This window comes from Triticum dicoccoides, chromosome 1B (genome assembly GCF_002162155.2).
Source record: "Triticum dicoccoides isolate Atlit2015 ecotype Zavitan chromosome 1B, WEW_v2.0, whole genome shotgun sequence".
NCBI classification, from domain to species: Eukaryota; Viridiplantae; Streptophyta; class Magnoliopsida; order Poales; family Poaceae; genus Triticum; species Triticum dicoccoides.
The window spans coordinates 586,007,971-586,021,201 of NC_041381.1; the positions used below are offsets into that span (position 1 = coordinate 586,007,971).

General features: G+C 46.7%; 1 protein-coding gene and 1 long non-coding RNA gene across 2 annotated transcripts; one reads left to right on the forward strand and one right to left on the reverse strand.

Moving 5' to 3' along the window:
* Nucleotides 1-511: 511 nt before the first annotated feature.
* LOC119350653 (formin-like protein 5) lies at nucleotides 512-2,494 on the reverse strand. The gene is made up of 5 exons (XM_037618377.1): nucleotides 2,438-2,494; nucleotides 1,765-2,167; nucleotides 1,629-1,679; nucleotides 1,486-1,512; nucleotides 512-986 (listed from the first exon to the last, which is right to left on the reverse strand). Exons 1-5 carry the CDS (start codon nucleotides 2,492-2,494, stop codon nucleotides 922-924), a joined length of 603 nt encoding a protein of 200 aa, XP_037474274.1. The 3' UTR covers nucleotides 512-921.
* A 625-nt stretch (nucleotides 2,495-3,119) lies between these two features.
* Nucleotides 3,120-4,675, forward strand: LOC119309372. Its single transcript, XR_005150494.1, has 3 exons — nucleotides 3,120-3,246; nucleotides 3,326-4,046; nucleotides 4,143-4,675. It is a non-coding gene; the product is annotated as an uncharacterized LOC119309372 (long non-coding RNA).
* Nucleotides 4,676-13,231: the final 8,556 nt, after the last annotated feature.

The window sequence follows — 13,231 nt, forward strand, 5'->3', positions numbered from 1 at the left end:
TCCCGTGACCAAACACTTGATCACTTTGAGCTCATTATGATGATGCATTACCGAGTGGGCCCAGAGACACCTCTCCGTCATACGGAGTGACAAAACCCAGTCTCGATCCGTGTCAACCCAACAGACACTTTCGAAGATACCTGTAGTGCACCTTTATAGTCACCCAATTACGTTGTGACGTTTGGTACACCCAAAGCACTCCTACGGTATCCGGGAGCTACACAATCTCGTGGTCTAAGGAAAAGATACTTGACATTGGAAAAGCTCTAGCAAAACGAACTACACGATCTTGTGCTATGCTTAGGATTGGGTCTTGTTCATCACATCAATCTCCTAATGATGTGATCCCGTTATCAACGACATCTAATGTCCATAGTCAGGAAACCATGAGTATATGTTGATCAACGAGCTAGTCAACTAGAGGCTTACTAGGGACATATTATGGTCTATGTATTCACACGTGTATTACGATTTCCGAATAATACAATTATAGCATGAATAAAGACAATTATCATGAACAAGGAAATATAATAATAATCCTTTTATTATTGCCTCTAGGGCATATTTCCAATAAATGTAAGGGGATTAAACTAAAATAAATGTGAAATTTGAGTTCCTCGTGCATTGATCAAGTTGTTTGGCTAGAGATAGCATGGTAGTACTATTTACATGGTAAATTACTAAAATGATCATATTTGTGACAATGCTTCTAGCTGTACGTGCCTACATGGCTTGTATTCCTCTAGGTTTGCACCCATAAGATCTTTCTCAAATTGCTACTGTCGAAATATAGGTTTCATATAGATGAAGAACTTCTTGTGTGAATCCATAAAAGAAAACACTGATGAGAAAATGGACTGAATTCTGGCCAAACACGACGAGGACCCCATGTGCAAATTTCAACTCATTGGTATGGATAGCTCACCTGCTTCTAGCTTCGCTCTTCAGGCTCCCTTGATAATAACATCTTCCTTTCCATCCCCGCTCTGACAAAGTAAGAGCTAAATTACACATGTGAGACAGTAAATAAACAAAAGAAGGACAATGAATGCAACATGGACAGAACTCATATCTTATAATGAACCACACCTTCCAAAAAACATGTCCACCCTAGCTGCATGGCAGACTATAATAATTGGCTTGCACCAGATGCATGACATTGCTTTGTTTGTTAGCCTCAGCAACACAACAAAGGCATACAAGAAAACAAAATGATTCAATAGGCTGCTACTAAGACCATGGACAAAATATAGAAGCAAACAAATAAAGCAAGGAAAGGAACAAAAGCAGCAATCCTAGGCCCTATCAGGAGGAAAAGGCACATATTTATACACCAGTAAAAAACAAGCAATGAAGGCAAGGAAACAACCAAAATTAAGTGCACAGAGAGAATAATAGTCTTACTCTCTACCAGGAGCAAGACATAAAAAAGGCACTCATTGGCCACTCCCCATAAGAGGAGCGGAGAGGAGGACAAGGGTCGACCTGCAGATCCGTGGCGCCCGGGCACCCCTAAGATTGGTTGGTCAGAGTTGCGTTGCATCATCGTCAGAATCATTCATCACCATGATTATCGTCAGTGTATCTCAGAAGAAGAGAGGAGAAAAAAATGGACCTGGTAAGCGAACCTGAGGCCTTCCCCCTGGCCTGCCCCATCAGATCCGCGCTTGTCAACGGCCCTGCATTCAGGGATTCGCAGACAGTCAGACAAAACGAGCAGCAGACGAATCATCCCAAGAAGCGAGAGCGAGATGTTTGGCTTACGAGGCAGCGCGATAGCGGCGTCGCGGGAGAAGGGCTCGGGCACGGGCACGCCGGTGGGCCTGTTGGCGTCGTCGCCGTCGCCCAGTGCCGGCGGCTGCTGCGGGGAGGATGCGGCGGAGGCGGAGGAGACTGCGGAGCGGCGGGGGCGGACGGAGACGGCGTGGAAGGGCAGCCGCCGCGGACGCGCCCTCTTCGGCGGGGTGGTGGGTTGGTGCGGGGATCCGAAGCGAGGAGGAGGAGGCCATGGTGGACTGGTGGCGATGGCGGCGCCCTCCCTCTCTGGTCGAGGAGGACGGCCAGCGGCGAGCGGCGGCTTGGGTTCAATCGGGGGCGACAGAGAGAGGGGGCGAATGAGAAGCGAGCCACCCGCACGAAGCCAACCACCGTCCACCACGCAAGCAGCCTCGACGCGCAAAGTCGAAAAAGCCCTCGGCGGGGGGGCAGTATTCCCGTGCGGTGGCACGGGATATTTCCACCAGCGCGCGCGGCACGGGACGCGTACAGGCGCACCCGCACACCCGCTCGCTGACGATCGGGGCCCACCAGACGGGACCCCACCGATCAGCGAGCCGCGGCCAGGTGAACGGAGCGGGGGCGTGCGCTGCGGGCAGGCGAAGGGAGCGGGGTCGTGCGGGCTTCGAACGTGCTACGGGGGGGCGGGTTTCGATCTGACGGCCGCGGTCACTCCAAGGGTCGATCCGACGGCCAGAAACGAATTGAGCAAGTCCATCGGACGGCCAGGAATCGTTTTATCTGCCAGGCCCCTTATCTGTAAGGGGATTAAACTAAAATAAATGTGAAATGTAAGGGTCGTGCGGGATTCGAGCGTGCTACGGGGGGTGCGGGTTTCGATCCGACGGACGAGGTCGCTCCAGGGGTCGATCCGACGGCCGAAAATCAATCAAGCAACTCGATCGGACGGCCAGGAATCGCAAATCGCTGAGGAACCAGGGGTTCCGAGCGGTCTCGTTTTTCTGGATAAGCATCCATGACTTCGTGGGTCCACTTCCATCCCCCACCTCCCACGTCTCCGACGCTTTAGTACTCTTGAGTAAGAAAAATCTATCTCTTGAGTCGCCGCACGAGGCGAGCAACTCAGAGCTATGGCGATGGCGGAGGCGGGAGGCGATGGGTCACTCCGGATCCGCCACTGCCCCGCGGAGGTGAGGCCACGTCGTCCGGATCCGCCGTCGCCGAAGCAGGGCAGCCCCGCGCCGCGCCGCCGGGATCTGTCGCCTCTAGACGAGCAGCATGAAGTAGGCCGACGGCTCTCGAGTAGGAGGCCGCCGCCGCTGCCGCGGCTCCAGCCGGCAGCGACGTAGAGGTGCTGGCCGGGGAGGTGGAGGGGGGGAGGCTGCTGGTGGCGGTGCTAGGTTACTCCTGGGTCGCTCGCTCGGGAGCGACACGGGACGGGAGTCGGAGGCAAGCCCGTACAACTTAAAACTTGCACATACAAGTCATGATATCACAGGATACCAGATGGTATGAGCTGGTGTTGTTGTCTTCAGTACATAGTTTATTTTCTCATGATGAAAGACTGATACAAGGTTTATTTTTGCAGTTTTTTGTTTCTGTCATTCTAGATCATGGATGGGTTGCATACATGTGGGATATGCTGAAGGAGATTCATGTTCTGGACTCATTGTGCGCTCAAGTTGTTGGAGGAGTGCAGCGGCATATGATCCACCATGAGGCTGTCTCACAGATTCACTCGGCATTATTCAGCTGCCTATAGTGAGTTCTTTGCGAAATGGCATTGTCCAGCTGACAGATGGAAGGGTAGATTCCTCAAGATAATGTTAAGCTGAGCTAGATGATGGCCCAACTACACTCAAATTCAGATAAACATCAAGAACAGAAAGGAAGTTGCAAAACTTTGCTTAGGGTTTGTAGCACTCAAAGACGAACAGGTTGATCCAGACGGGTCATGGTGGCTGGGGTTTAACCCTATTACAATTCTAGATGCCTCTACCGATATCCAAATCTTGGCTTTATAGCCATTACAAAACAGAAAGTAATCTGAAAGGTAAAAGGAGAGCAGGTGAAGTTGCTGGACAATCAACAGCGACCCTTGACGTGATGGCTGCCGTTCATGGAAGATCAATGTCTCTCAGCAGCTGTCTCTGGCGCGAAGCGGTAGTGGAGGCCAGCGTCATTGGATGTGAATCGGACAGTGGAGTTTGAATCAACAGCTGAAGCGATAACCTGCAATTAACTGAAGATGGGTTGTTGTCGATTTTCAGATAAGGGGCCTGACAGATAAAACGCGATGTTTTCACTAGGTAAATGGGCATTTTTATCTCACACCTGTGTATCTCATAAGTTTTACTTCTAGAGACCTGACGAAGATTCAAATGTTGTCTTGCCCTTTTTTGCAGTGACGAGTCTGGGATGTGTATGCTTCATGCAATCAGGCAGTGCGATGGAGATAAGATGATGTGGCCATTGACGAAAGGTTCATAGTCTGTTTAACTTTCTTACTTCTTTCATAAATTTGTCGGATGAGAACTTTCGCAGCTAGAGCTTGCATGCTGTTTTGGCTCTGAAATCTGCAGAAAAACTTGGCCACTTTTCGGCAAACAGCTGTTTTCGAGGTATTTTGTTTGCATGACGAGCACAGAAATTGTGTCTGAAAATTTGTTACGGGCTGCCCTAGAAGACCATGAATGGGTGTTATCGCCAATGCTTATGTAGTGTGCAAATTGTTCATCACCTTGTGAGGGTTTGGACGGTATGTTTAGTGATCTAAACGGTTTTATATTTCATTATGGAGGGAGTACTTTTTGTTAGGATGGAACTAGTAAGTACGTGGATCTTCTAAATGACTTGTTAGCTATATTGTGTATGAAGAGCAACGCACTCGAATGCTGATCGACGAACCTCTTTTTTTTCAGATCATTTATTTATGAAAACCTTTTAATCGGTACAAGGTGTTGATTCAGCCAGTTCCGTATATGCCTGTGAATCTGTGATCTCAGAGATACTCATGCATATTTGACAAACTTGGCGCGGCTGTATTTTACTTCTCTCTCTGTAAACTAATATAGAATAGAGAAAAAACATATTTTTTGGATTCGTCATCAACTTTTTGTTTTTACCCCAGGTGGTAGTAGCTCATTGAGACCAGTATGCTCGCCGAATATTTATCATTTTTTGGCAATCGTTTGGCAGAGACTGAGCGGCCATGAGAGAGCGACAGGTGGAGTAAAATGCAGTTGGTGGCCGATCCCAGCCCGTCTACAACCCACAACGGGCGTTCCGTGCCGTTTGCAACATCGGCACAACGTCGCCTCCTCCCGTCCACAATAGGCATTAAATGAGGCGACGTAAATGCCAAGCAATACAGCGTACGTCTCATATCGTAGAACGAGTGGACGGCTCGTGATAACGTGACCACGCGAGCTCATCCACGCCAATGAGTTTTCGATCTACAACCGGCCTTCTCATATGCCCTCTATATATTCAGACGGACAGCCCGGTCCGTGGCTGGTCACAAAAACTTGACCCAGCCAGACTTCTCAATCCGACCATATACGTCCGGCTGATGCGCTATCCGGCCCAAATCTGGAAAGGATATGAGGAGGCACGGATATGCTCAGGCGCGTCCAGCACACTAGACTGACGTATGGGATCCGTGTGGTTACCCAGCAGTGCGGCAAGCCGCCCGAGGGGCCTGTTTTTTAAAAAGGAGGCTTACCACCGGCCTCTGTATCAATCGATGCATGCAGCCATATTATTAAAATCAAAACAAGGTCTTAAGATCCACGAAAACTCAAAATCCGAAAGATAAACAAATTTGTAAAACGCCACATCCGGCGAGAAAGCGCCACATCCGGCTATACAAAACAGGCTACGATGCTTACACACCTAGCCTATTATTAGCTCGCCATCCAAATCGGCTGAAGATAGCGCATGCTAGCTCTGCAATCGGCTGCACCCAATAACCATAATCTCCCTGTAGTATGCATGTGTGAGTAACGATCACATACGGATCCAGGTTGTAGCTCTGTAGATAACCTGGAAAAAAATAGTGATTTTGTCCCATTAAAAATCATATCATTTCGAGTGTTCCATATAGCCCATAATAGTGCACATATCCCTATGCGAATATGTTTAGTTGTGTGTATGTCTACTTCATTAAGCCACGTCCCAAATAGCGTGTTTATACTCATTGGAGGATTAATGGATCGCTATAACAATTTTGCAAGTGGACATTCAAGAAAGAGGTGTTTAATTGTCTCGTTTTGATCACAAAAACAACATCTAGATTGGCCGACCCAATTTTTTTTCATCAGATTATCTTTGGTCAAGATGACTCCTTTGTGGACAAACCACATAAAGATCTTGATGCGGAGTGGAACTTTAATCTTCCATATGTGCAAAGACCTCGACAATGGCCCGGAATCAATTAAGTCCAAATACATGGATTTGGCAGAGAATATTCCATTCATGGTTAACCTCCAACTAATTGTATCCGCCTGATCTGAAAGTTGAACATCCATCAACCTACGTACCAGGTGTAACCAAGCATTTCAACGTTCCCCTACAAGAGATCTCCTAAATTGGATATTAAGTGGTACTGAGTTTAATATTGTGGCGACATAATCTTCCTTACATTGCACAATATCATATAGAGAGGGGTATTGTAAGGCCAGGAGCATCTCCCCTAGCCAAGTGTCCTCCCAGAACCTAGTAGAAGTACCAATACCAATTAGGAACTTCACCCGCTGAAAGAAAGTTACTTTTGTCTTCATTAACCCTTTCCAAAAGGGTGAGTCTGTTGGTCTTGCATTCACCTGGGCCAAAGTCTTTGTATGCAGGTATTTATTCCGCGAAATTTGTACCCACATGCCTTCGGCCTCCATCGATAATCTGTATAACCATTTGCTAAGCAAACATCTGTGCTTTACCTCTAAATTCTCGATCCCTAACCCGCCCTGGTCTTTGGGCCTACACATAATATCCCATCTAGCCAGTCTATATTTCTTCTTGGCCTCGTCGCTTTGCCAGAAGAAACTGGATCTGTAAAAGTCCAATCTTTTCCGTACCCCTACAGGTACTCCAAAGAAAGATAGGAGGAACATTGGCAAACTCGTCAAAACCGAGTTAATCAACACTAGCCTTCCTCCGTAAGACATGAGCTTGCCCTTCTAGCAGCTCATTTTTTTCAAAGCTATCTTCTATACATTTCCATTCTTTGTTCGTTAACCGTCTATGGTGAATTGGGATCCCTAGATTACTAAAAGGTAGGGATCCCATTTCACAACCGAATAAGCTTTTGTAATTATCATGTTCTTCTTTAGCTCCCCCAAAGTAGAACAATTCGCTTTTATTGAAATTGATTTTGGGTCCGGACAATTGCTCGAAAAGGCATAAAATAAGCTTCATATTCCTAGCTTTTGCAAGATCGTGTTCCATGAAAATAATAATATCATCCGTGTATTGTAAGACGAAGACGCCCCCCTCTACAAGATGGGGAACGAGACCTCCTACTTGGCCACTCTCTTTAGCCCGACTAATAAGTACTGCCAACATATCCACTATGATATTAAACAACACAGGAGACATGGAGTCTCCCTGTCTTAGTCCCTTACGAGTCTGGAAATAATGACCGGTGTCATCATTGACCTTTATCCCGACAATACCTTTCTGTATGAATGAATCCACTTGAGACCTCCAGGTATCATTGAACCCCTTCATACGTAAGGCTTGTTGTAGGAAGGGCCATTTGACCTTATCATACGCCTTTTCAAAATCCACTTTGAAGACAACCCCATCGAGTTTCTTCGAGTGGATTTCGTGCAACGTTTCATGTAGGACTACCACCCCTTCTAGGATTTGTCGTCCTGGCATGAAAGCAGTTTGAGTGGGTTGCACAACCGAATGTGCAACCTGCGTCCTATTCGTGCCAACCTTTGTAAAGATCTTAAAGCTTACATTAAGAAGACATATTGGTCTAAACTGCTCAATACGAACGACTTCCACCTTCTTTGGCAACAACGTTATTGTTCCAAAATTGAGGTGAAACAAATTTAGGTGGCCTTCAAATAAGTCATGGAACATAGCTAGGCATGAGATCACTCTTTATGATATGCCAACATCTTTGATAGAATTCGGCCGGGAACCCGTCTGGCCCGGGCGCTTTATTATGTTTCATTTGTGTTATGGCATCGAACACCTCTTTCTCAGTGAACGGGGTAGACAACACTTCATTCTCTTCTAAGTTGAGGTGTGGTATGTCCCCGGTCACATTCTCATCAAGAGAGACAAAACTTTCTTCGGATGCTCCGAAAAGTTTCTTGCAATATTCAGAAATGTATAGTTTCAGATTCTCTTGTCCTACAATTGTACCCTCGTCTTTTTCTAGTCGCATTATCTTTTTCTTCATATGCTTCCCATTAGCAATCATGTGAAAGAATTATGTATTAATTATCACCCCCTTGGACGATTTTAGACACTTTTGCTCTAAGCGCCCATTTCATCTCCTCTTCTCTCATGAGGGTTTGCAACTTCTTCTCGGCCTCATTCTTAATATCTCTCTCAGAAGTATTAAGAAGGATCGATTCTACTTTCACATCAAGTTCATTAATAGTTCTTATCAATCTTTCCTTTTCCACTTTATATAAACCACTTTGGTGTTTGGCCCAGCCTCTCAAAAACTGGCGCAGATGTCTAATTTTGTTTTGCCATCTGTAAGGGCATTTTTATCCCTTAAGTGTTTTGGTGATTGATGACAATGCTTTTGCAGACTAATCGTGTGCCTTGAGTTTCTCAGATACTTCATCACTAGGCACGAGACGATTCGGTGCCCCTCGGAGACTATTGAAGACGGCGTTGTTCTATGTTTCTCTTTGGTGGATTTGAGTCATAGGAGAGCCATACTATTAAGAGGGGGTCCGCGTCGGAAAGGTTTGGGTGGAATCAACACGTACACTTGTCCTACCTTTCCTTGCACTTTGGAGCATCTCTCCGTTATCCTAGTTGTGCCTAAATCTGACGGCTACTGCTGTACTTGCGGTAGTACTGCTCTAAGGAGCGGTAGTACCGCAAGCACCTGTGGTAGTACCGCCGGGGTCACGATAGTACCGCTCCTCTGGAGCCTTAGTACCGTGGCTCCCAGGCCTAGTGCCGCTCCGGTACGGTAGTGGGGGAGGATGTAATTTTTTACATCCGCGCCCCCACGGTAGTACCGCACGTCCTGCGCGGTAGTACCGCGGGGTGCCACGGTAGTACCGCTCCCCCGAAGTCGTAGTATCGTGGTCCTCATACCTAGTACCGCTGCGTCACGGTAGTAGGAGCGGATGTAATTTTTTACATCCGCGACGCTACGGTAGTACCGCGCCTCGTGCATGGTAGTACCATGTCAGATTTTTGCACTGTTTCATTTTCAGCGGAAGTAGGCACGGATGTAATTTATTTCATCCGCGCTCTTCGTAGGCAATGACTTTCCTGCCTTGTGGTAGTACCGCAAGGGGGAGCGATAGTACCGCGCAAGCGGTAGTACTGCACCCAAGTCAGGCAAGTCCCGGCCTCTCCTGCTGCCGTGGAAGTACCGTGGTCCTCCACGGTAGTACCGCGTGGCCTCGCGGTAGTACCGCGCCCCTAGAGCGGTAGTACCGCTTGTCGCAGGCTGAACATGTGGATAACGGTTGGATCTTTTCCATGACTATATACGGGGCGTCTCCTACCTCTAGTTGACTACCTCTTCCATCTCTAAGCTCCATTGTTGCTCCAAGCTCCATTTTCGCCCGATCTCTCTCCCTAGCCAATCAAACTTGTTGATTTGCTCGGGATTGGGTGACAAGGCTCCAATCTACACTTCCACCAAGAGAGATTTGATTCCCCCCACTTATCCCTAGCGGATCTTGTTACTCTTGGGTGTTTGAGCACCCTAGACGGTTGAGCTCACCTCGAAGCCATACTCCATTGTGGTGGAGCTTCGTGGTGTTGTTGGGAGCCTCCAATTGTTGTGGAGATTTCCCCAACCTTGTTTGTAAAGGTTCGGTCGCCGCCTTCAAGGGCACCAATAGTGGAATCACGGCATCTCGCATTGTGTGAGGGCGCGAGGAGATTACGGTGGCCCTAGTGGCTTCTTGAGGAGCATTGTGCCTCCACACCGCTCTAACGGAGACGTACTTCCTTTTAAAAGGAAGGAACTTCGGTAACACATCCTCGTCTTCACCGGATCCACTCTTGGTTATTTCGTGCCTTTACTTTTGCAAGCTTACTTGTGTTGTATCTATTGCTTGCTTGTGTGCTAGTTGTCATTGCATCATATAGGTTGTCCACGTAGTTGCATATCTAGACAACCTATTTTGTTGCAAGGTTTAAATTGTTAAAGAAAAGCTTAAAAATTGTTAGTTGCCTATTCACCCCCCTCTAGTCAACCATATCGATCATTTCAATTGGTATCAGAGCCTCGTCTCTTTATTAAGGACTTTGGCGTCCGAAGAGTATGGTTGACACCAACGACGGTGCAGAGGAGCACTCCGGTGTGAATCCCATCTCGTCTTCGGCCGAAGGGGGAACCTCGGTCTCATATGAGGAATTCAATGTGGCTTTAGACACATTGAAAACCTCCATGACAGTCGAGGTTAAAAGCATGTTTTCTGAATTCCTAGAAGGACTTAAACTATCTACCTCGCCGATGAAAGTGGGTGATCCCACTAACAAGGTGACGGATGCTACCTCCGACAAGGGGGAAGATAACAGTGAAAAGAGTCCTTCTACTAGTGGTAGAAATGGCACCGGCATCTTTGCCCACGTGGAACCCCAAATTTATGGAGGACCGATCCCCTCCACTCATTTGAATCATGCCGGTCCTCCTCCTAAATATGAGAAACATGAAGATTTTGATTCTTGGGTTTATCGCTTCAAGCGTCATTTAAAACATGTGAACACTAACCTTTGGAGAATCATTGAAGAAGGTTTCTATCCTCATGACCCAAGCAACTTCACCCTTCGAGAAGCCGTGGACAATCAATTCAATGAGAGTGCTCTCTTCATCATCCAAGATGCAATCCTTCCTGAAGATCTCCCTCATCTTCGACCTCATGCCATGGCTGAAGAAGCATGGAAATGTGTTGAGTCTCTCTATCGAGGAAGTGCTAGCATTCAACGCTCCAACTATGAAGTGGTGCAAGATGAAGCCAATGAGTTTGCAATGAAAGAAGATGAAGAACCTCGTGAGCTCTTTCGAAGAGTGACCAAACTCGCGGTCTCACTCCGAGATCATGGAAGCAAGGACACGGATGACAATTGGATCAAGCGCAAGTTTCTCAAGGCCATGATGCCCTACAACAAGGCCATGTCCTCCGTCATTCGTCAAAGACCGGACTTCCACTCCATGACCTCAAGTGAAGTGTTGGATGAGTTCGTTGCAATGAGCATCTTGGACAAGACCGCCGACAATGCGGTCCTCCGTTCTCAAAGGGCAAAGAAGCCCAACCTTGCTTTGAAGGCCAAGGTTATTATGGAAGAAGAGGAAGAAGTGGAAGATAAGGAGAGCAACCCCGAAGACACCAAATATGATTATCATGAGCACATGGCCCTTGCTTCAAGACAATTTTGGAGCAAGAAGAATACAAGACCCAACTTCAACAAGAACAACTCAAGTGGCGTCAAGGGCAAGCAACGAGTTAGAACTTGCTTCAACTGTGGCAATGTGAGCCATTTCGTTGCGGATTGTCCTTACGAGAAGCGGGAAGACAATGGTGGCAAGTTCATCCAAAAAGACAAAGCCAAATCCTTTCCCAACAAGAACAACTTCGCCAAGAAGACTCCCACTCGTGGGTTGGTGGTTCAAGAAGAATACCAAGAGGATGACGATGATGATGAAAATGGAGAAGCGATGGCCATGTGATCAATTGTAAGCACAGTGGGGTTTTTACGCCCAAAACTGCGAGTGTCGTGTTCTCCACAGGGACTAGGCGACGACAGTCGTGCTTGGCTAAAGCTAGATTAGACAGAAAGGTTTTTTGAAATTGCAAGACAAACGTAAGTAAAGCAAGTATGTTCCAGAAAATCCTTGACAAATAAAATGTACTCACTATATTTTTGGTGTTTTTATTTGTTTTACTTTGGGAACTAAAATACTAGCACAGGCTAACATGAGAAACAAGGAAAACTACAAGACAGCAACACATATATGTTCAGCAACTAGTATGAAAGAGAAGAATTAAGATCAAGGGACAAGAACAGAAGTACTTCACATCACAAGCATATATATATTCACACATACATAGCTAACACAGGGACTAAGAATTAAAGATGTTCAAACAACTCACTTGACAGAGAGCACAAACAACACAAATTGATCACAATAGGTAATCAGAATATCATGGGAAACTAACTGACAGAAAATTCACATATATTGAAATAGTAAATCAGATTACCAATTATCAAGTCTCCACTCTAAATGTTCACAGAAATTACACACACACACACACACATGTACACGCACATAAACTGTTCTAATTCTTGCAAATCAACAGAATACATCCAGACAAGGACAAGTCCGAATTTCACAGGAACCCACTCACATCTAATACATAGAAATTTCAGAGAGGGAGAGAGAACAGTAGCAAGTGTTGGAGAAGGAGAAAGTGATTCAGAAGAAGCAGGGAAGCAGCGAGGTAGGCGAAGAAGAAGCAGCAACAGAGGTACAGAGAGAAGGAGCAGCAGCGAGGAAAGTGGGAGAGGGAGCAGCAGCAGTTTTAAGAGGAGGAGCAGCAGCAGCAAGATTCAGAGAAGAAGAAGGGGAGCAGAGGAAGTGGAGTAGCAGCAGTAGGGACGAGGGGGAGCAACAGTTTGGGGATTTGGAGAAGGAAGAGCAGCAGGGACGTGAGGAGAAGGGAGGAGCAGCAGGGGAAGAAGAGATCGTGCGAGCGGTGGCACGGCGGCGAAGATGGAGATGGCGCGGTGGTGGTGGTGGTGTGAGGTGCGGCTCGTGGGAAGTGGTGCTGGTGGTGCGTGGTGGAGATGGTCGTGGCTGGCTGTGATGGTGGTGATGGTGTGATGGTGAGGGGCGCACCACCACGCCGGCCTGGCTGTGGCGGCGGCCGGAGGTGGAGAAGGAGGGGTGAGGGAGAGAGATGAGTAGACAAACGTAAGTAAAGCAATTATGTTCCAGAAAATCCTTGACAAATAAAATGTACTCACTATATTTTTGGTGTTTTTATTTGTTTTACTTTGGGAACTAAAATACTAGCACGGGCTAACATGAGAAACAAGGAAAACTACAAGACAGCAACACATATATGTTCATCAACTAGTATGAAAGAGAAGAATTAAGATCAAGGGACAAAAACAGAAGTACTTCACATCACAAGCATATATATATATATTCACACGTACATAGCTAACACAGGGACTAACAATTAAAGATGTTCAAACAACTCACTTGACAGAGAGCACAAACAACACAAATTGATCACAATAGGTAATCAGAATATCACGGGAAACTAAC